General features: G+C 40.2%; 1 protein-coding gene across 1 annotated transcript; it reads left to right on the top strand.

The window, feature by feature from the left end:
* Positions 1-1,154: 1,154 nt before the first annotated feature.
* Positions 1,155-23,108, top strand: LOC134582613 (serine/threonine-protein kinase N2-like). The gene is made up of 16 exons (XM_063439279.1): positions 1,155-1,160; positions 1,232-1,322; positions 3,967-4,094; positions 4,833-4,992; positions 5,869-6,054; positions 10,808-10,885; positions 10,976-11,085; positions 11,825-11,968; positions 12,524-12,599; positions 13,249-14,305; positions 14,452-14,583; positions 16,531-16,716; positions 17,761-17,823; positions 18,442-18,518; positions 21,167-21,309; positions 22,989-23,108. The coding sequence occupies exons 1-16, from the start codon at positions 1,155-1,157 to the stop codon at positions 23,106-23,108; spliced, it is 2,757 nt and encodes a 918-aa protein (XP_063295349.1).
* Positions 23,109-24,790: the final 1,682 nt, after the last annotated feature.

Here is a 24,790-nt window from a genome sequence, read left to right as displayed (position 1 = left end):
TGCAGTGCTGATCTCTTCTGGGATGCCTCTAAGGCGTAAGTTTCGTCGCCGGTGTCTGACCTCCATTGTGGTGATTGTGCGTCTAATTTGTTTTACCTGTGAGGCAAGGTCTTGTATGTCTCGGTTTGAGGTCTGGATCTGTTCCTCCCTGGAGGCTTCCCTTGTTTCCAGGCTATTGATTTTATGCCGTACCTCCTCCACCTCTGTCTGCACTGTTTGCAGGTCGCTCCTCCAGATTTGTCTCATCTCCGTCAGGAGCCTTTTGATGTCACCTTTTGTGGCAGGTGCTTCGTCCTCCTCAGACTCTGTGCTGTAGGATCGAGGAGAGGGCATTGAGTCTTCCTCCTCCTGAGAGGCTTCAGATACCTCGGGTGTTTCGCGGGCCTCAGGCGCCATCTTGGGCCTCTGTGAGGTCGCAGGCCTCTCGAAGGCCAGTCTGATATCTGGCTGCTGGGGCTTGGTCGGACCTTGGTGTCTCTTATTTTTCTTCCCCATTCTCTCTGCTTGGGGGGTGTCTGTCTCTCGGGTTGGTTTGCCGCGATTTTGCGGTATTTTCCGTATATTTCTCTGTGTTGGAGCGGAGCTCCGTGGAAAGACGTCCGCTCAGTTCAGTCGTAGGCCACGCCCCCCCAGGTTAGGTGTTTTTAAATAAAGCGACTACATTATATGAGCCTTGAGATTGCTATTTGGTGAATGGATGAGTGCGCTGGATCTTAGTCAAATACATGTCATCGTCCCCCTCCCCTCATGTGCAATACAAAATAATAGTAAAGTTTTGCTTACCTTTTCCACCTCTCTACATCCCGCAACATCAGTGAGGAAACGTGGCATCATTCTTGATGGTCCAATCCAATGTTCCTCCTGGGTTGCATTGGAGATCTGATGCTTTTCTATGAGCTTCCGCGACACATGACCGATTTTTACTTGTTGCTGTGGAAGCACCTCTAATCATTGTCAGTATGACAGCCTTTAAAGGTGAACTTAACCTAGCAATAACTTCTAAAAAAAACCTGCACTGTTTTACATTGCAGGATTAAAAGGGAAAGGAACTCTGCACCCAGGCCATTTCACTGAGATTAAGCGCCTTGGTGACTTCATTGTCTCTTCAAAAGGGTTTTAAGGGACAGTGAAAATTAAACTTAGCTCATGTATACATGGTGGTGTGGGGTAATAAACCTAAACGTCCAGTCTTTGTTTATCTTAATTATCCATTTGATTTTTCTGCTTACAGGATCAGAAACATCTCAGTGATGCTCAGAAAATACTCCATGACAGCAAAAGAAAAATAGAAATTTTGCGCATGTTGATTCTCCAACATAAAGGTAAAGGTTCAGTGATGTCATATGTTCTGTGTATTGTGAATGTGGTTTGTGTTCTGCTCTCTTATAGAAAGCTAGGTTTATGGGGAAACATACAGCTCTTGGAAGTGTCAGACAAAGGGAATTCAGCTATGATTCAAATGTTATTTCTTGTATTATTTGCAAATAATGGAATCTCCCAAGAATATTGCACTAACGCGTTTCGACCGTTATGGTCTTTATCAAAGTGCTGTAGTGTGAAACAAATTTAGCGTTTAAATACATTAAAAAAGGCGCGCATTGTGATTTCTTCGCCTGTTTTTATATATTCCGTGATATGACATATTCTTATATATATGTAATCCTTTTCAATAATTTTTACTGTGTTAAAATTAGTAAAATATTTTATTCCAATAAGCTTCCCCACCAAAGTTCCGAATAGCAGTACAAAGCATGGATAAATATGTATAAAATGGATGTTCTTTACACTGTTTATTTACATTATGGACATGGTACAAAAGATATTTGAGAAAAACTCATTGATGCTGACCGGAACCGGAGTTTCGCTGGAACGCAAAGGGAACATGACCGCTGACCCGGAAATGCCCTGTGACACGCAACGTGACCGGAAGCCGGAAATTAAATGACGAGGAGTAACAGCCGGAAACCGGAAGTAAACCGGCGAAGAAATCACAATGCGCGCATTTTTTAATGTATTTAAACGCTAAATTTGTTTCACACTACAGCACTTTGATAAAGACTATAACGGTCGAAACGCGTTAGTGCAATATTCTTGGGAGATTCCATTATATGCTATGCTATGCAAATAAAGTTTGTTCCTGTACTTCCTGACTTGGTTTTCATCAATTGACACAAGGGGATTCTGACAGAGATAAACTTAACCTGCCTTTCCAGCATTGCGGTCTCCAGGAAATTATAAAAAGGCGCTTATAGTCTGAGCCTCTATTTAAGGCTCAGCACCACGTGAGTGGTCAATTTTATATTTATTTCATTTCATTCATTTTATACAGGCTATACTATGTCCTTTATTTTATATTTTTAGGACATCCAAGACATATGGTAATATTGCCTGTTTAATATATTTTATCTATTTTATATTTGGTGTATAATTACTTGCTCTCACTATACTATTTACGATATTGCTTTATACACTTTCTGTGTGATTTGGAGTGACTCACACTTGGTGATTTGAGCACCTTTTACCAATATTCCTCCTTTTTTACTGTGTTTTATTATAACAGGCTATTTACCCAAGATTATTTTGACACTTTTAACGTAGCGATTTCATCGCCAATCTCTGCTAAATATTGGAGTAAAAGTGTTTTTTTTCTCTATTTTGGCATATACACCAATAACAACGGTTTTGTAATGTGTATTTCGTAAAGCTAGTGTGTGCTATTGTGTTCAGCTACATCTGCTGAGTATAACGATACCCCCATTGTATGCCTTTGGCACTATTCTGTGAATCTACAATGCCATATAAGAGACAAGGCTATTTCAGTTTCTATAATTAGAATTTTCATATAATGATTTGACGGGCCTATGTCTCATTTTGGAGTATTATAGCAGTTTGACTGTTTAAATAACCCCACAAAGGGCTTTCATTTGATAAAGCAGATACCCCAGGGTATTTTATATGGCGTATATTGTGCCCTAACTTGTCACCTTTTTTTTTACGAATTTATGCCAATGTTTGTGGTGAAAGGAAAAAAAATATTTCTTACACTTGATATGTGTCACTGTCATAATATCCCCAAAAGTATGCTCAGTTACATCTTCTGAGTAAACCAATATGCCCAATGTATGACCTAGACACTATTTTGTGATGTTACAGTGCTGTAAACGAGACGTGACAAGTTCAGGTTTTTAAGTGTGAATTTTCATGGTGTTTTGATGTGTCCGTGTCCCACTTTGGAGCTCTTTAGCAGGCAAGCTAGCCTAACACCGAATTCACCAATTCCCCACTATTTTCCGCCCACCCCAGCTAGCTAAATATATAATTTTAAAATATTTTAATGAATTAATAGAATAAATATAACCCCTGAGGATTCAAAAAGATAAAAATTAACCCTCAGGGTTTAAAAAAATAAAAAGCTGATGACTGTAAAATGTAGTCCCTGCCAATTGGCAACTGTAGTCAGTGATCAATTGGCATGAAAGGGGTTAATTATATTAAAGCAGGTGAAAGGGGGTGGGATTTAACTTAAAAACTTTTATTTACAGGGAGAAGCAGATCATCACTGATCCGTCTCCATGCACTTCACACTGGCCGCGGAAGAGTCAGAGGCTGTCAGAGCGATCACAGCTGCAGGGACAGTGCGATCGGGGGCTCCCAGTCTGCGTTGAATACCGAGACAGACCAGAGGAGCGTTAACCCCGCGATTGCGGTGATCCAGGGTTAACTTTAATAAATGACAGAACTTTTCCATCAAGGTTCCTTTAGGCAATGACAAGCTTGATGGGAAATTTCTGTCTGTGGTCGGAAAGCGGTTAAAATGTTTTGTGTTTGAAACAGTGCACTGAGACATATAGAAATATGTAGAGAAACCTTATAGAAATTACCCGTTTAATACTGTAACACCTGAAACTACCATGTCGATTTCCTTTTTACCATTAATATAATAAAATTTAATAATTTGTGTCCTAGAAACACCTACAATAAGTCCATTGGAGAAACGCATTGAGGAGTTGAGCCACCGATTTGCGATCGAGCGTGCCGTGGCTGAAGGAGCCAAACATGCCATCCAGAAATTGGATGGAAAGCCGCTTGTTGAGGTCAGTTACAAAGTGTATTCTCTTAACCATTTCATCCCCAGAATGAATAATGGGCCTCCAATGTCTGTCAAGGGGTTGGAAGTTGCAGTTTATTGGCATTAGCCAAGTAGCCATGGTATAGTATTATGACTTATAAAGCGCCAACAGAATCTGCTTTATGAATAATTTATATTCTCTCTTCTGAGACCTTAATTGTTTGAAGTCTTTATTGGTCCATTTGTTCTGTATTTTATTCTGTCTCTATGGTGCTTTATTTACAATTCTCCCAATTGTTTAATTCCCATTTAGTTTTATTAAAAGCCAATAGCATAATATCAATCTATGGAAATCTATGCTAACTAGTTTTTTCTTTTCCATTCAGCATTTAAGTTAAATACGGGTTTTTTTCAATAAACTGATTTGTAGGAAATAAAAATCTGAATTACCAAACTGAAACAAACCTAGATAAGCTCTGACTAAAGCCGAGATGGAATTTCTCCAGATCACTATTTTTAGTTTAAATATTTGCAGTTCAGATTTCAGACTTTAGTGATTAATCCTGAGTTTTATACATTGAACATGATGTGGAATTATAACACCCTTTATAAATACAGTGAAAGTATGAGCCACACTTGTAGGACTTGTGTGTCTAACCTTGAACATCAGCTCATGTTAGACAGCAGCTTCCAGATATTTTTGCCAGCAGATAATGTCTGTCGTTCTGTTGATCCTTTATCTTTTTTTTTCACTTTTTAACAGGCACAATCAATACTACAGGCGTCAAATGAAAAGCTGGACCTCCTTAAATATTCCTTGCAGGAACGAGTGAAAGAACTTCCTGATGGCCACCATAGGAAGAGTATAACCACCGAGGAACTGTCCCTTGGTTCAGTCAAATCCAAGTCCATAGCACTAACCGGTAAGTTGTTTTGTCTCTGAAAGATCTGGGAATAAACGAAACAAGAATATTTAACATTGAAATATCCGAGCATGTTTCCATCTGTGTGAAGTCTGACTGGAGGAAACTCACAGTTAGTCTACTGATATTCCAGCAGGATTTATTCTATGTGACGTGTATGCAAGTTTAAATGTGACCGGTGACATTTTAAATGATAACAATATGTAACTCTTAGCATCATTCTTCCAAATGTACTGAGCTAGCTTTCTGCATAACTTTTTATTGAGTGAATTAATAGCATAAACTAAGTAAACAAGTTAAGCATTACACTTTGAGGAATATTTTACTAATGGGAAATTAGATAAATGACTTTACTTACTGTCTAAGACACAGTTTATAATCATCTGAATATGTGAAAATGACATGTTACTGAGAATTTGCACTTTTTTGGTATTCTCATGAATTCAGTTTTACTTTTTTTTTTTTATTATCTTAGAGTCCCACTAAGTGTAAAGGTTAATCCAGACGTGGACTCCTTGTTCACTTTGCATAGAGGGGTTCCAACTTGTATAGCGTGGACTTGTTGCATTTTGGTTCTGAATTACTCCTGTGAGTGTTTAGAAATATCTAATAATGCAAATAGTATACGTTTCCTCTCTAATGGCACCAGTGAGATAAACCTTGTCTGACTACCAAGCAGGGACTAACTGAAGTTACTGAGTTTTTATCTGTTTGTAAGTTCAGTTTTGGTTGATTTATATTCTGATAAAGATGTAAAAGCTGCCTAATCATTTCATATTCTGTGTGTGCTACTTTGACCAAACACAAAGTTTTCTTTAACATCAATGTGAAAGTGTAATAGCCATTGTTACAATATTTATTCTGATTGTTTGACAGGTACTCTGAAAGTGCGAGTAAAGGGCTGTCACGGTATTCTGGAGAATGTACCTGGCAGACTAAAGGACCCGTCAGATGTTCTCCCTGGCAGGAGTCCACGTCGAGGAAGATTCTTATTAATGAACCGGATCAGAAGAAACAACCGTGGCAGCAATCAGAACATCCAAGAGACTTTTGACTTTTCTAGTACAGTGATTTTTATCTTATTAATCCCGTTATGTGTACAGTGACGCTCAATAACAGTGCTCAATATCTGGGGTATCGAACCTTTCCCTGCTACAATTGTTAAACTACATATCCCACCATTTACTGACAGAATTTATAATCATAGTCCAGTAACATTTGACAAGGTCCAGTAACATGGTTAGACAAGGTCTGTATAGGAATCTTGGATCCTTTAACTCTGTAATGTTCCTGTTTGGGGAGAATGGAGGCGAAATACAAATATTATTATCTAATAGGATTCTCCGTCCTTCACAAAGACCCTGCCAATCAATCACAATACTGAAAGTGTTGTCAAGGAGATCAGTTTTACAAAACATATTTCCAGATATCCCTCCGCAATTGCCTTTTTCCAACAAATTATTTTACAAATTCTGAATGAAGTGACTCTAAACTTTAAAAGTGAAGGAAACATTTACCAAAGATTCTTCAAGCTGGGAATCCTATCTGTCAACTTTATATCCTCCTCTAAACAAGTTACAAGTTGCCTTTTGAAACGTCCTCCTGGTCCATGGGGAGAATACTGGCTCACAACACCCCTTACATTATCGTCTTATCTAATCAGTAGACGAGATCTCGACTACTTTACTCATTGATGATTTCATTGTTTCTTTGGGATTGCGGCTTTACCATTCTGAGACTTGAACACAGCTCACAGCCTGACTTTCAATTTTATGCTCTGGACTTTCCTGATTATTTGTTAATGCACTGTTTTGGGTTAATTTTTTATCATCCATTTAATTGCCATTAAATATTATTATTACATGTATCTAACAATGACATTGTGATATATAACAGTACATTATTATGTAATCCTGTACATTCATAATAAATGCTAATAGTATTAAACAAATACAATAATACACAAACGTTACTGTATAGTAGAAAACATGGAATAGTGTGACAAAAAATATATAAATAAGATAGGCCCACCTCTCAGATCACCAGTAAAATCCTTGACATAATGTCATACCCAGGGGTGTATAACACAGGAGGGTCTATGTAGCAAACCTCATAGGAAACTGTAGCACTTCAATATATGTGGAGTATAAACTGCAAGAAAGCCTCCTTAATTCAGTGTGCCAAAACAAGGCTGCAGGGTGTTACCTCCTTAATCCAGTGTGCCAAAACAAGGCTGCAGCATGGTACCTCCTTAATCTAGTGTGCCAAAACAAGGCTGCAGGATGATACTTCCTTAATCTAGTGTGCCAAAACAAGGCTGCAGGATGGGACCTCCTTAATCTAGTGTGCCAAAACAAGGCTGCAAGATGGTACCTCCTTAATCCAGTGTGCCAAAACAAGGCTGCAGCATGGTACCTCCTTAATCCAGTGTGCCAAAACAAGGCTGCAAGATGGTACCTCCTTAATCCAGTGTGCCAAAACAAGGCTGCAGCATGGTACCTCCTTAATCCAGTGTGCCAAAACAAGGCTGCATGATGGTACCTCCTTAATCCAGTGTGCCAAAACAAGGCTGCAGGATGGGACCTCCTTAATCCAGTGTGCCAAAACAAGGCTGCAGGATGGTACCTCCTTAATCTAGTGTTCCAAAACAAGGCTGCAGGATGGTACCTCCTTAATCCAGTGTGCCAAAACAAGGCTGCAGGATGGGACCTCCTTAATCCAGTGTGCCAAAACAAGGCTGCAGGATGGGACCTCCTTAATCCAGTGTGCCAAAACAAGGCTGCAGGATGATACCTCCTTAATCCAGTGTGCCAAAACAAGGCTGCAGGATGGTACCTCCTTAATCCAGTGTGCCAAAACAAGGCTGCAGGATGTTACCGCCTTAATCCAGTGTGCCAAAACAAGGCTGCAGGATGGGACCTCCTTAATCTAGTGTTCCAAAACAAGGCTGCAGGATGGTACCTCCTTAATCTAGTGTGCCAAAACAAGGCTGCAGGATGGTACCTCCTTAATCTAGTGTGCCAAAACAAGGCTGCAGGATGGTACCTCCTTAATCTAGTGTGCCAAAACAAGACTGCAGCATGGTACCTCCTTAATCCAGTGTGCCAAAACAAGGCTGCAGGATGTGACCTCCTTAATCCAGTGTGCCAAAACAAGGCTGCAGGATGGGACCTCCTTAATCCAGTGTGCCAAAACAAGGCTGCAGGATGGGACCTCCTTAATCCAGTGTGCCAAAACAAGGCTGCAGGATGATACCTCCTTAATCCAGTGTGCCAAAACAAGGCTGCAGGATGGTACCTCCTTAATCCAGTGTGCCAAAACAAGGCTGCAGGATGTTACCGCCTTAATCCAGTGTGCCAAAACAAGGCTGCAGGATGGGACCTCCTTAATCTAGTGTTCCAAAACAAGGCTGCAGGATGGTACCTCCTTAATCTAGTGTGCCAAAACAAGGCTGCAGGATGGTACCTCCTTAATCTAGTGTGCCAAAACAAGACTGCAGCATGGTACCTCCTTAATCCAGTGTGCCAAAACAAGGCTGCAGGATGTGACCTCCTTAATCCAGTGTGCCAAAACAAGGCTGCAGGATGGTACCTCCTTAATCCAGTGTGCCAAAACAAGGCTGCAGGATGTTACCGCCTTAATCCAGTGTGCCAAAACAAGGCTGCAGGATGGGACCTCCTTAATCTAGTGTTCCAAAACAAGGCTGCAGGATGGTACCTCCTTAATCTAGTGTGCCAAAACAAGGCTGCAGGATGGTACCTCCTTAATCTAGTGTGCCAAAACAAGACTGCAGCATGGTACCTCCTTAATCCAGTGTGCCAAAACAAGGCTGCAGGATGTGACCTCCTTAATCCAGTGTGCCAAAACAAGGCTGCAGGATGGGACCTCCTTAATCCAGTGTGCCAAAACAAGGCTGCAGGATGATACCTCCTTAATCTAGTGTGCCATAACAAGGCTGCAGGGTGTTACCTCCTTAATCCAGTGTGCCAAAACAAGGCTGCAGGATGGTACCTCCTTAATCTAGTGTGCCAAAACAAGGCTGCAGGATGATACCTCCTTAATCTAGTGTGCCAAAACAAGGCTGCAGGATGATACCTCCTTAATCTAGTGTGCCATAACAAGGCTGCAGGGTGTTACCTCCTTAATCCAGTGTGCCAAAACAAGGCTGCAGGATGATACCTCCTTAATCTAGTGTGCCAAAACAAGGCTGCAGGGTGTTACCTCCTTAATCCAGTGTGCCAAAACAAGGCTGCAGGATGATACTTCCTTAATCTAGTGTGCCAAAACAAGGCTGCAGGGTGTTACCTCCTTAATCCAGTGTGCCAAAACAAGGCTGCAGGATGATACCTCCTTAATCTAGTGTGCCAAAACAAGGCTGCAGGGTGTTACCTCCTTAATCCAGTGTGCCAAAACAAGGCTGCAGGATGATACTTCCTTAATCTAGTGTGCCAAAACAAGGCTGCAGGGTGTTACCTCCTTAATCCAGTGTGCCAAAACAAGGCTGCAGGATGATACCTCCTTAATCCAGTGTGCCAAAACAAGGCTGCAGGATGGTACCTCCTTAATCCAGTGTGCCAAAACAAGGCTGCAGGATGGTACCTCCTTAATCCAGTGTGCCAAAACAAGGCTGCAGCATGGTACCTCCTTAATCCAGTGTGCCAAACCGAGGCTGCAGGATGGTACCTCCTTAATCCAGTGTGCCAAAACAAGGCTGCAGGATGGTACCTCCTTAATCCAGTGTGCCAAAACAAGGCTGCAGCATGGTACCTCCTTAATCTAGTGTGCCAAAACAAGGCTGCAGGATGGTACCTCCTTAATTCAGTGTGCCAAAACAAGGCTGCAGCATGGTACCTCCTTAATCCAGTGTGCCAAAACAAGGCTGCAGCATGGTACCTCCTTAATCCAGTGTGCCAAAACAAGGCTGCAGCATGGTACCTCCTTAATCCAGTGTGCCAAACCAAGACTGCAGCATGGGACCTCTTCCATTGTGCCAAACCGAGGCTGCAGTGGGAAACCTCCTAGTCCCACATTGTTGTCATGCTGTAGGTTTCCATGTGTTAGCGTAGTGAGACTATTCAGAATCAGGGAAATCCATTAGATATCTCAGTCTTGAGATTTACAAAAAAAAATGGCGCTGCTCCAAAGTAAAAACCAAGTAGACCGTTTTAGTCAGCCAACAATCTGTACAGGTGTTGCAATGTATAGCAAAGTAGTTTTAAAAAGAAAAAGAAGCTTTTTACTGCTACTTTGCCGTACTATTCTACATTGCAACACCTGTTCAGATCGTTTGATGGCCATTGTTCCATAATAAGACATTTTTAACATTACTCTATACAGCAGCTCACAAACTACATTTTAAGTTGGTAGACGGGCCTTATGCCCTACAATGGCCTTATTTATCGTAAACTCACTTACCTGATTCTATTGGATTGGTTACACAAATTATTTATTGAAGACACCTCTGTAAAACAATTCTTCCAAATCTGTGGCCAATATGTATTTACAATAAACATCGCTATCCAAATGAAAATCAAAACCACAATATCGATCTATATCCTGTTCAAAATTTGTAGCAGGTCAACACCAAACTACTCTACCCACATATAAACTTGGACTCACTCATCGTACAAACTCCATTCTTTACATTATTTGTTAGACAAAAAAGACCGACAGCAGGAACATCATTTTCAACATGTTTTTAGTGAATTGGTTCTAGTGTTATTTCACATATATCTCTTTGCTTATATTCAGACTGTATTACCTGGCTGACTATAAAGTTGTCTAGTTTTTTTATTTTATTTTGCTTTTTTTACAGAATACAGGAGATTAGACTCCTTTGATGAAAGCAAACCTCTAGAGCTTTGTGTAAAGCTAATAGATGAACCTTTATATTGTCTGTGTATTGACCAAAGCTACGTAGAAATGTTCTTTAAATTAAAATACTCTTAGCCTTTTAAGTTTAGTTCCTGAAATTTCCTTACAGGTGAAGTCCGTACTCAGCTGAAGATCGATCATATTCCAGTGGGTTCAACAAGTTGGAAAACTGTTTCTAACCCATCCTGGAATAAGACATTTAAACTGGATTTAGATAAGGTACATATGGCATGCGTGTATTATTTTTTTTAGCTTGAATTCATTTTTGGCCCCAGGTAGAATTAATACGTTATAAATCTTCAAATCCTGTAAAGAGTTGTCTAATTGAACTCTTATTTCTAAACCTTTTAGGACCTTAATGTGTCAGACAGTTAAAATGTAGAGTTGTTTAACATTGGGTTAGTTTATCTTTCTCTCGATATTGTTAAAGGATTTTTTAAACAATCTGTGATATATTGCATATTTTAGAAAACATTTGCCACCTTGACTTTTTATAACTTTTTAGTTAAAGGCATTCTGTCAAGCATTAACTAACCACGTTGTTTAATTGCTTATTTTCCCCAATACACAAGCTTGCCATGTGGATAGAAAATGTATAGGTGCAAACTGATTTTATGTTTACATACCCACCACGTCTGGGTCTGCTTAATGCTCTGTACACCTGACCTGGAATGAACTGCGATTAATCTCTCAAAGTTAGCAAGTCCTGCTGTGTCAAGCACACACATGGAAGACTAGTAGTGTGGCTAGTAATAGGGCAAAGAATATAACACTTTAAACAAATTTATATCTATTCATTTACTAACCTCAATATATTGATGAAAAATAATTTTGTTTTTTTTTAATGTGAAAATGGTAAAATGTGGTTTAAATGTGTGGAAATGGTTCCTTACGAAAACATGATTGGCCAAAAACTTTTTTTGTTTAAATATCTATCGTTCATTTAATTTTTACATAGTCTCGGGAGCTAGAAATATCCTTATATTGGCATGATCAGAGATCACTGTGTGCCACAAAGACTCTGAAGTTGGAAGAATTCCTGTTGAACCCCAAACAGGAACTGTGTCTACAACTGGAACCACAGGGCACCCTTTTCATCAAGGTGAGAATCAATCTCTGGCCACGATAAATTTATAGTTATATTTTAATGTAATAATACAGAAAACAAAAGAATGATTACGTTACACAACTTTACAATTAAAAGATAGTGGATTTTCACACTTAGTGAATAAGTGTATAAATATAAATCAAACTGTACTGAAGTGTAAACTGAAATGCACAACTTAGGTAACAATAGGTGATTTGAAAGCATTCCTTAAGTCAGCAATAGTAGTAACTTGGATTTTTAGCTTAAAGGGACTCTGTTTTCAATTCATGCAATTTGCCATTTATTGAATAAACCTTTGTATATACGTCATATTACCTACATTACCACTTATAGCATCTTTAGCAATCTTTGACTTTTTTAGATAAACGACACTATATTAAGTTATAGACTGTCTAAACAAAGGGCTTCACTTATTGTGATTAGCTGTAGAAGAACAGATTTGAAGCTGTTTACTTTTCCATTTGTGTGTCTGTTTTTATGTTGGTTTGGCAAAATAAGATATTATCATTTACTTCCTGCAGTTAACTCTTTCACCTTGTTTTGGAATAGGTGACGTTTTCCAGTCCTTTCACCCAGAAAAGGCCAAAGCTTCAAACAATTAAGAAATTAATCTCCTCAAAACAAGGTAAGTGTATGTTTAACATGCCTCGTATTAAATAGCAAACTGCCCATGGGCCTTTAACCCCTTAAGGACCAAACTTCTGGAATAAAAGGGAATCATGACGTGTCACACACGTCATGTGTCCTTAAGGGGTTAAAGGCATCTATCAGGCAGAAATGATTATTGATTGGTTACTGACAAGCGGCGAACCCTTGTACCCCAGTACTAGCCCCCAGTGTGATAGAACACATCAAGCTTGTCAAGCAGTGTGAATGCACTCAGTAACCAGTGTGGGATTTCACATTTCATTATCTTACAGGTAGAGAAACTGATACGTATACATCCATTCTAACAACCATACTGCAGGATGTACATCTTATAACATATACAGTATACACAGATTAAATTACTTATACCTACCTGAAGATCATCATTTTCACTGGATGCCATTCCCATTAACGACATTGGTATTATTGGTTATTGTAATATTATAAACCATAACTCACAATTAATACATTCAAATAAAGTTCTAGGCTTGGAGATTGTGTTCCTTCTTTTTTTTCTTATGCTTTTTACTTTAGAGTTTTTGGATTATGATGTAAGCAATTAATCCATTATTGATCTCTGTGTATCATATACAATACTCAAGTTATGTTCTGTGCTACTTTTATAGAGGAGACCACCGAACCAGCTCCACTGGAGGATGCAGCTATTGATGCTCATTCGCTGCCAGAATCGGATACTGAGAGCGTGGATTCATCGGCGCCGGCTGTGGATACTGAAACGGAAAAGACCATCCAGCCAGCTCCAGAAGAAGATGTTGTTACTGACAATCCTATATTGCCAGTAGCCACTGAGAGCATGCGCCCATTAACACCTGATGCTGATACCATTACAGAAGAGACCTTCCAACCACCTCCAGTGGAAGCTACAACTATTGACAATGTACCAGTAGTGGACACTGAGAATGTGGATTCAACACTACCAGCTATCAACACCATTAGTGAAGAAACTATCCAACCACCTCCAGTGGAAGCTAGAATTTTTGACAATGCTCCACTGCCAGTAGCAGTAGAGGACTCTGTGAGCATGGAACCATTACCACCAGCTATTGTAAGCTTGCTAGAAATGACAATCCAACCAGCTCTAGAAGTTGATTTAGTTACTGACCCTACTCCATTGCCAGTAAAGGACACGGACAGCGTGGAGCCATCGGTGCCAGCTGTTGATGAAATTACAGAAAAGACAATTCAACCAGCTCCAGAGGAGGATGCAGCTATTAATCCTCAATCACTACCAGTAGAGGACTCTGAGAGCATGAAGCCATTGCTGCCAGCTGACGATGAAGATACAGAAAAGACAATCCAACCACCTCCAGAGGAGGATGCAGCTATTAATCCTCAATCACTACCAGTAGAGGACTCTGAGAGCATGAAGCCATTGCTGCCAGCTGACGATGAAGATACAGAAAAGATAATCCAACCAGCTCCAGAGCAGGCTGTAGTAATTGACACGCCTCAAGTGTCAGCAGTGGACAATAAGAAAGTGGAATCATCACCACCTGGTGCTGCTACTGATATGGAAAAAAACATCCAAACATCAACAGAGAAAGATGCAGTTATTGATATTGATAACATTGCAGAAGAAACCACTGGACCACCAAAGGGTTTAGTTCGTGACGCTGTTCCATTGGCAGAAGCAGATGTGAAAAATCCATCATCATCAGAGGGGTATTGAGATATTCATCTTTCTCATCAATGCTGTTAACATATACTGTGTGTTATAGGAGAATTTTGTTTTGGGTCTTTGTTTTTTCATGGGGGAGGGGACTGTATGTAATTTTAAATATATTTAAAACGTGTTCTTTTCTTTGCAGTATTCAGCAAGGAGCTCGGCTGAGCATTCAGGATTTTGATTGTCTCTGTGTGCTGGGAAGAGGAGCATTTGGAAAGGTGGGTTATGGTGTGAATTCCACTTTCAATATAAAAGGTGTCAAGATAAATGCTAGGTAACAATATATATATATATATATATATATATATATATGTATTTTGCATTTCAGGTTCTGCTTGTTGAGTACAAGCGTACAAAGAGCAAATTTGCTTTAAAAGCCCAAAAAAAACAAGACATAACTGGAACTAAAAGAGTCCCAAGGTCAGTAAATGGAGGGTACTTATCATCCTAATTTTTTGATTATTTTTTTGGATGGTGATACTATTTGTCAGTTTTTATTTGTGTGCAAGAGTTGCCTTTAAAAAAGTGATTAATTGGGGGCAAGGCCTATGCCTCATGGTAGCTGGTTGCCATTTAAAATAAGAAAAACTACCACAACAAGAGGACTTAGTCTTAAAGTAGAGCGACAAAAGTTTAAAAATAAAATCAGAAAGTATTATTTTGTTGAGAGAGTAGTGGATGCATGGAATAGCCTTCCAACTGCGGTGGTAAAGGTTAACACAGTAAAGGAGTTTAAGCATACATGGGATAGGCATAATCCTATCCTAGCCATACGATAAGGCCAGGGACTAATACAAGTATTTAGAAAATTGGGCTGACTAGATGGGCCGAATGGTTCTTATTGGTCACATTCCATGTTTCTATTTGCATCTTGACAGTGCTCCTCACAATACTCCTATTTTAAGCCTATTCTTGAGGCAATCTGCATTCACAATCAACACATTCGGTGCCCTACCAGCTGCTAACACTGAATGGTACGGTCCGGTTTTTAGAGGTGCCGATGCCTTTATCTCCGGCGGAGCCGATGAGGCTTAGTGAAGGCACCAGGCAGGAGAGGCGGCCAGTCTTCTGACCTGTGAAGCACAACTCTCTTGCAAAGACCTACTGTGTCCCCCCTGGGCTGGTGGGGGTTATCCCGGTCCCCACTGCGCTACCTGTCACCTGTCTGGAATCGTACAGCAGTGTATTGGAACGCAACTCTGAATGCAGGATGGTGGAGGTACTCTCCCATCAGGGGCATGCTGTAAATATGACAGAGTAGCCCTGGAGTGACCCCGTTGAGCACTCTATGATAATATTGGAAGCTATCTTTAACGACTTCTGGCCTAAGCTAACAGCCCGAGAAAAACTGTCCCGGCTGAATTCCCGATCTCGAGATCAGAGGCGACAGACGCGAGATGGTGACAGGACCCTGTGGGCATTACTCAACCGCAAGCAACTGCTCCTCGTTTCCACGATACTCCTGGGCTGAAGGTCAATAAGGGCTTACTCACCTTGCATCAACCACACCAGCAATCAGCGATAAACCATACCACTCTTCTGCTGTCCCTTAGATGGGAAGGACTTCAACTTTTTCATTTCTCAAGCCCGTGGATCAGGGATCCAGGCCTACACAAAGGCCTGGGGCTATGGAGTTGCCTTGCCTCACCGTTCTATTACAGCTATTCTTCGTATCCAGAGACTGGGAATTGGCTAAACATGGGACTCACTACAGCATATAGCCATTACACCTCCTGTATGAGCTTTGCTGGGATTCCTGAAGGACTCCAACTCCCATTCTGCCTTCAGCTGTTCAGTCAAAAAATGTTATCATTGACTTTACTTTAGTCTTACATTTTTTTTGTATTTTTTTTTTCGTATAATTTATGTTGCGTGGATGAGACACTCTGGTAGAGCTTTTAGATGCAGTAGTACTCCTCTGGGTAATGGCTTAGCATGTGATTTGGCATTCTTACCCTATGTTACTTCATCAGTTGTCACCGTGTCTGGAAAAGCTACTCGTTAGCAAGCCTCTATCTTAATATATACCCAGACATGACTCTAGCTTGTTATTACTATATTCTAAAAATGTGCGTTTACTCTACATGCCATGCTGAAGCTTTATACAATTTCTTATTGCTAGGCTTGTAAATGTTGTCGTGGGACTACAAGTATGAATGTTGTTATTTGCACAGCAAAAAAAAAAAGTGATTAGTTGAATTATTCCATTTTTATTTCCAAGGCTTATATGTGAAAAGGAAATCCTACAGACTGTGAGCGAAGTACAGCATCCTTTCCTTGTTAACATGTTGGCAAGTTTCCAGACTCCGGGTCATTTTTGTTTTTTAATGGAGTATGCCGCTGGTGGGGACTTAATGACCGATATTAGGAACAACAACTTTCAGCCATTTTCCACAACCAGAGCTGTGTAAGTAACAATAGTTTTGGGATTATGGAAACGGATTGTCGCAGTTTGGTTGGTAAAGGGTGCTGACTGCAGCAGCAATCACTGTAAGTAGGAAATTAATACCCATATAAATACAAAGCAATGAGGAAAGATAACAAGTATGTTAGCTACACGAAAACAAGTGGGTAACACAAATGCAAAACAAGAGAAAAGGGAAATTTAATATGAGGAAACTGGAGGCCTCTGGGTCTCTGACCTTCTGGACACAGGATCTCCAGGAGCAGGACACAGGGAGCAACTCCATAACAAATCCAATGAATTGACACAGAAAGGGCTGGGCTACACTAAATAGGGAGAACATCATCCTAAGGAAAGGCCTGCTGGGGACAGTCAGATCTCTTCAGTCTGAGGACAGCAGCCTGCAACAGCACCACAGAAAGGTGTTGGCAGTATGAGGTACTGCACCAAACTGCAGAGATCAGAAAACCAGGCAATATTCATGGACTCGTGACACCAAGCTAGACATCCTAACCAAATGTAATAAAGGGACACTATAGTCACCAGAACAACTGCAGATTATTGTATCTGTTCTGGTGAGTAGAATCATTCCCTTCAGGCTTTTTGCAGTAAACACGGTCTTTTCATGGAAAATGCAGTGTTTACATTACAGCCTGATCTGCCTCTTTGACAGTCTCAGCCAATCCTATAGGAAAACTATGTCAGCCAAGCAGGCAGATCAGGGTCAGAGGCAGCTGCAGACTTGAATACAAGTATGATGTTACTCTATTTAGAGAGACCATGGGGCTAGATGGTGGATTTAACACTATAGGGTCAGGAATACAGGGTTGTGTTCCTGACCCTATAGTGTTCCTTTAAGGTGGACTAGAAATTTGAAAACAAAATCAAAAACAGATTAAGCTGACTGTTAATACAGAAGATACAAGACATTGCAGGAAATATATCTGAGCACAGATTGACACAGGATTGGTGGAATCAAAATTTTCAATGGTAAAAAAACTTCATTTCCTTCCCTAAAATGAAACGAACTTATTCTCTTTTCTACAGGTTTTATGCGGCGTGTTGTGTGCTCGGCCTGGATTTCTTGCATCAAAACGATATTGTTCACAGGTAAGTGTACAGGAAAAAATAAAGTTGAACATACATAGTGAACAAAGAGCTGTGTGTTGCAGGCGCTTAGGTAGTTATTATGGTAAATTGCAAAACGCTACAACACTCTGTCCCTTTCACCCACCACAAATTTGTATAGTAAAATAGAAAGGGAAAAACGCTAACAGCAGTTCACCTTAGGAATGGATCATTCAATAAATTTGTTATACACCTACCCTTAGAAGGGTGACTTGATGCTGTCTTAACAAAATTGCGTGTAGTACGTCCAATTCAGGTAAAAGATTTTATATCTTCTGTATTTTTTATGTGTATATGTACCTGAATTGGACACAATTTTGTAAAGACAGCATCAAGTCACCCTTCTAAGGGTAGGTGTATAACAAATGTATACATACATAGTGTCCCCATAAATATTATCTGTGTTATTTTAATGTATTGTGATCAAAATGATGTCTGTGGTTTGATTGATTAGTTATGTTATTATGTTAACTGTTTGTCTTATAATAGTTAAGTCTTTAAATCTAATCTTTAAAAAGGCTAAAAAAAAAAACATGTAATTCAAGTGCCTCTAGTGATATTGAAAAAAATAAAAACTATTTTTCTGTATTTTAAATCCAGAGATCTCAAATTGGAAAACATTGTAATTGACATAGATGGATTTGCCATAATTACAGACTTTGGTCTTAGTAAACAAGGTAAAAATTAGTTTATATTAAACAAAAGTAATTTCTCACAAAGTTGCAGAATTTTACTTTACCTACAGCAGTGGTGTATTTTGGATTTGTGCTGCCCTAGGCACGACTAAATTCGGCCACCCCTAATATCTAAATTTGCCCCCCCAATTCGATTGATACATGCACTAATATACACTCACTGACAGATACGCAGTCATTGGCACACACATACAGTCATTGGCACACACTGTTTAACCAACACACACTTTCACTGACAGACACACACTGACACACACCCACTCGCTAACAGGCACACACTCTCAGATACACATAAAATTACATACACACACTGACACACACACTCACAGGCACACCCATTATCACTCACAGACACACACTGACAGCTACACTCACTCACTCACTCACTCACTCACTCACAATAAGGTGGACAGCTCCAGAATACGAGTCAAACAAGGCATTTTTCTGGGAGCTTGGGTGGCATTTTTTAGCGCCCCCCCCCTGAAAGTGCCGCCCTAGGCAAATGCCTTGTTTGCCTTGTGGTAAATACAACCCCTGACTTTCAGATAACATCCAACTGCAAACCGAATTAAAAGTATGTATGAAACACAAACCGTTACTCACTAAAGTCCGATTGGCTTCGTACTTAATGGGGCAAACCCATCTGACTGAATTTTGTCAGAAATGCAGCCAAATTTTCCAAAATTCTTTCCCCTAGGCATTTATAGAAACCAGAATGAAAATAGTTAAAGCCTTGGCAACTGCAAGGGTTAATTATGTTGCAGTTGGTCAAAATATATAAATAAAAACCCTGTGGGGACCATTAAGATCCCCATATGACTATAAGGAAGTTTAAAACCTCCCCCTTCCCTTAACTGCCATAGGGACTGTTTAAAACTAGCGACTGGGCAGCCAATGTCCATAGTAAATAATTGGGAGCACATAGTCCCTTGTATCCCCACCTGTAGGCATTTGGTGGGGGGCTAAAAATCAATAATGCAGGTCGACAGTTGGTGGAAGGCTACTCATTTTATACTGGGAGAACCTAATGTCCCCACCACATTCATTAGTGCTGGGTAGGGGCTCTAAATATTTAAAGGAGCGCTAAAGGATCAGGAACACAAACATGTATTCCTGACCCTATAGTGTTAAAACCACCATCTAGCCCCCCTGGGCCCCTCATGCCTCCCTAAATATAGCACAATCTTACTTGTATTCAAGCCTGAAGCTGTAGCTGTGCATATGCTGTTTGTCTCAGACTAGCAAGCTGCCTGCTGGCATCATCAGAAGTTGTTGCCAGAGCCAATCACAATGCTTCACAATAGGATTGGTTGAGACTGTCAAGGAGGCAGATCTGGGGCAGAGCCAGCACAATTCAAACACAGCCCTGGCCAATCAGCATCTCCTCATTGAGATGAATTGAACCCATGCATTTCTATGAGGAAAGCTCAGTGTCTGCATGTAGAGGGAGAAGACACTGAATGTTTGGATGCATTTTAGGCAGCCATGACCTAGAAATGATCTCTAACAGCTATCGGAGGAGAGGTCAGTGAAGTTATCATTAGTCTGTAATGCAAACACTGCATTTTCTCTGAAAAGACAGTATTTACAGCAAAAAGCCTTAAGGTATTGATTCTATTCACCAGAACAAATTCAATAAGCTGTAGTTGTTCTGGTGACTATAGTGTCCCTTTAAACAATGGGGGTTGAACATGCCATTGTCCAACCCTCCCCCAAAATTGATTGTCACTATTGGGTCCCCAATCCCCTCTTTTACAATGAATTACACCTACCAACCCCTTTCATTATAATAAAATTGGGAGGGAGGCATTAAAACTAATATCTTTGAAAGAAAATAAATTATACTTCTCTTCTGAAGTCTTTTTTTCTTGTAAATCTTATCTTCAGCCCCAAAAAGGCTACTTTAGTATCCATCATCCTGCAATGTAACACTTACAAATCCCAATTGCAAAAACCTGCCCACAAAATTATAAACCTGACACAACTTAAATAAATCTTTCTTTGTCCTGCGAGGGCTAGTGCAATATGAAGCTTTAAAGTGGGAATTGCCTTTATAAAGGCTTTCCCACACATTGAATTCTCATTAGAGCACTCTGATTGGTTGGCTTGTCAGCCACAGATTCGTAAACACCATGTAAAACTTTATACAAAATTACAGAGAGAATCTGCAGCTGCAATGCACCAACTCCTTGCAGCAATATTCTAATATCACTTATAACATATACTGTATATCAGCAACATCTATCGGTATCATACAATAGAAACAGAGTGTTGGGAAAAGTGAAAATCTGGTGCTGCTATCACCTATGTGCACCACTCAACACATATACAAGTGAAACAAAGTGAAATATAAAATGGTGAGAGCACTCTAAAATATTTAAAATTACCAATACTTCATAGGGCTTATTCCTGTCTACTGGGAATCTGATGTTGTACCATCTGATGTTGTCTTAGTCTTTTGTTACAAGTTAAAGTCTCAGATCTGTCTTGTAGCGTTGGCCGGCAGCACAGGGCTCACCGCGGTACTGGAACTTGAATTTCAGGTTCCGGTTTCCGGCGGGACTGAAAGGAAGTGTCAACATCTATCAGTATATTTACCGATGCACATTTATCTTTTCTCTTTTTCTGAGGGATGGGATATGGAGAACAAGACAGAACATATTGTGGCACCCTGCATTACATGGCACCGGAAATGGTTTGCGGTAAACCATACACAACATCTATTGACTGGTGGAGTCTCGGTGCAGTTATTTATATAATGCTGTGTGGAATGGTAAGAAAAGCTAATTTTTACCAATTTGTAGGATTCCTCGTTTATAAACCAAAAATACCTTGTGTGATGTCAAACAGTCCATTGATAATAGTGATAGCATTTCAAACTGTAGACTGGTAGGGGTTAAAGGGAAACCTGAGCACCATAACTACTACAGCTCATTATACTGTGTATCTAAATATCAGAACCCAATAACTCCCTCTTCACTTTATCCAAACTTATTTTAACCCTATAGAAAAAAAAACAGATGTATGGTACAAACAGGCGCTGTGTAGATGTAACGATAAGTGCTGCTAATCTCCACAGTGAAAACAATCAGTAAATTTTACAAATATATTCAGACATAAAAACTAAACTAAGTGGACAACGCACTTGTGTGATATCAATCTATGAAATAAACATTTAGCACAATAGTGAGCACTAGTGGTGTGTAAGGGTAAAAAATTAAGGAATATACCATGTATATGATATCCCAAATGTCTCTGTAAGGGGAAATACTCCAAATAGTGTAATACAGTTTGAACATAAAATAAATATAAAAAATAATGTTATTGTTGCATTACACTTAATGAGCCTATATGGAACTGGCTCAGGTAATTCAACATATGTGGGATGGAAATATCCCTGGAGTCAACTGTCTTGCAGGTTCACCTGGTGTCTGGACGATCGTTGGGTGACTTTCTCAGCAAACACTCTTGCTTGTGCTCTTGCCCTGCTTCCCCGCTCTCCCTGACAGGGCTTGTACGAACACTGGCTCCAGTGCTTTGTTGACCTTCCTCCCCTCTCTGTGTCCCCCGACATGCCCATGTCCTTATTTATTTATCCGCACACACCACTAGAATGTTAACTATTGTGGTGAATGTTTTTTTTCTAGATTCATATCACACAAGTGTGCTGTCCACTTTGTTTAATTTTTACCCTATAATACTCTCTCAGTTTATTTATATTATATTTATTGGTTCTGCTTTGGCAAACCATTTACATTAGACATTACCCACCGTAGATCCCATGCCAACCCTGCACTTTTTCTAACTGTAGTTTTTCTATTAGTATCCCTTCTCAGGTAACAGAAGAGAGGTGAGGTATAATATTGTCTATTCAACGCCGAACTATCCGAGGTTCCTGACTGCAGAAGCACGATCAATATTAAGAAGTGTAAGTTGCCAACACATAGTGCTTTCTAATTTAGATAGATTGAGTTAGCTCGTTCTTGGACCCTCCAGGATTAAAGTTCCTGCTTCTAAGCAGTACTACTCTTATGGCTTATCATGCTATAATGATTCCATTGTGTGTGAATGTGGGCTCGGGCAGTTTGATTTGTAAGGCTCTGGAAACACAGCTGGTCCTGTGTGAATATTCGGTGTGTTAGATTGTAACAGAGAACAACAAGCAGTCACAAACACATGGATCTAGTTACAGAATAAAACAGGTTAGAATTCCATGTGGTGAATGAAATAATAAGCATGACTAATACCATCGATCAGGGCAGAGCTATGTCCGGGCACCAGAACACGATGCCATGGCGATATGGTGCCTTCTGTTCATTGAGCTCTGTACTAACATATACAGCCTGAGCTCATAAAATAAGATTTTACAGAACCTGCAAGAAAATGCCTTTAATTCTCAGTTTTTTTTCAGTTAAAATAACATTTTCCATTTTTCTAAATTTTCTTTTACAGCTTTTGCATAAAGATCCCAAAGTCCGTCTAGGAGCCAGCGAGAATGATGCCTGGGATCTGAAGAGCCACCCTTTTTTTAAAGTATGTCAAATAGAAAGACGCATTCTAGCAGCTAAATAAATATTAGGTTTTAGTTGAGATTTTTAACCAAATATACAATATTTCTGGAGTTCATGTACCGTATTTATCGACGTATAACACGCACTTTTTCTCCCTGAAAATAGGGGGAAAATCGTGGGTGCGTGTTATACGCCGATATCCCATAATTACTTACCTGTCTTGAAGCGTGGGCCGGTGTTCAGCGCGCACCGCGGTACTGGAACTTCAATTTCAGTTTCCGGATTCCGGCGGGACTGAAAGGAAGTGTGCACATTGTGTGCACACTTCCTTACAGTCCCGCCGGAAACCGGTACCTGAAATTGAAGTTCCAGTACCGCGGTGCGCGCTGTGAAGCCGGCCCACGCTTCAAGACAGGTAAGTAAATATGGGACAAGAGGGAAAGTGCACTAGGGGATACTATGGGAGGGGGGGGGGGGGAGAATACTATGGGGGGGAGAATAATATGGAAAGGGGGGGAAGAATACTATGGAAAGGGGAGGGAACACTATGGGATGAGGGGGGGAACACTATGGGAGGGGGTGGAGAATACTATGGGAGGGGGGAGAATACTATGGAAAGGGGGGGAACACTATGGGATGAGGGGGGAACACTATGGGAGGGGGGGAAATTTCCTGGAATTTCCTTCTGAAAATAAGGTGCATGTTATACGCCGATAAATACGGTATTTTATATTTAATCATTCAGGGATCATAGGAAAATTATACCCAGCATCTCCTTGTCCCTATGGAAAAGCCACCCCTATTTTCATATCTATTATTCTATATTCTTAGTTTACTGATTGTATAAGAGTACACACTACTTATCTTCCTCATCCTTTTCCCTTAAACTTTTTGAATTTTTAACAGCAAATAGACTGGTTCGCATTATTGTTTAAGAGTGTCAGGCCGCCATGCGTACCATCCATCGAGGGACCAGACGACGTCCGCTACTTTAATAGAATGTACACATCATGCGCCCCCATTCTGACACCGCCAGGCGAGTCTGAGTCACTATCTGATGTAGAGCTGGAGCTATTCAAAGATTTTGACTGGGTTTCCGATAGGATTTAAAGCTGGAGATAGACATGGATGGACTTCGCTGGAATCATCATATTAGCATTGTTATTTATTCCAATAAAAGTATTATTATTTCCAATTGATTCAGTATATAATTGTGGATAATGTGCATAATAGATGGCATGAAGATCAATTGATTAATAGAAATAAAGATAGAGGAAAAAAAGTTAGAAAGAAAATAGAAAAAAGTCAGCAAATGTTAAAAGGGAACATGCCTTCCTGGAAAGGGTGTTTGTATGAGTCTCATACATTGCGAACAGTAATCAAAAATTGGATCAATTTCACTATACACTAATCAGCCACAACAATTAAACCACTGACTGGTGAAGTGAATAACATTGATTATATCATTAAAATGGCACTTTGTCAAGGGATGGAAATTATTGGGCAGCAAGTGAACCGTCCGTTCTTGAATTGTCTTGTTCCCCTCTCCATTCGGTTATCCATCTCCCCCCACCCCCTGTTTCCTGAATAATGACGAGTCTCTCTCTTTTTTACCCCCCGACCATCCCCTGGCTTGTTAACTTCAAAGAACTAATTAGCTCAAGTGCTTTCCCTTGGTGGCTGCGATTTGTTTAACTGAACACACGTGCTCTAGTGAATGGCCATTTTGTCTCCCTAACGCAG

Source organism: Pelobates fuscus, chromosome 13 (genome assembly GCF_036172605.1).
Source record: "Pelobates fuscus isolate aPelFus1 chromosome 13, aPelFus1.pri, whole genome shotgun sequence".
Lineage (NCBI taxonomy): Eukaryota > Metazoa > Chordata > Amphibia > Anura > Pelobatidae > Pelobates > Pelobates fuscus.
This window is presented reverse-complemented; position numbering and strand designations above follow the sequence as displayed.

Coding starts and splice junctions, on each gene's coding strand:
- LOC134582613 (XM_063439279.1), top strand. Junction 11,969..12,523: donor AGGGCACCCTTTTCATCAAG/GTGAGAATCAAT, acceptor GTTTTGGAATAG/GTGACGTTTTCCAGTCCTTT. Junction 17,824..18,441: donor CAAAACGATATTGTTCACAG/GTAAGTGTACAG, acceptor TTTTAAATCCAG/AGATCTCAAATTGGAAAACA.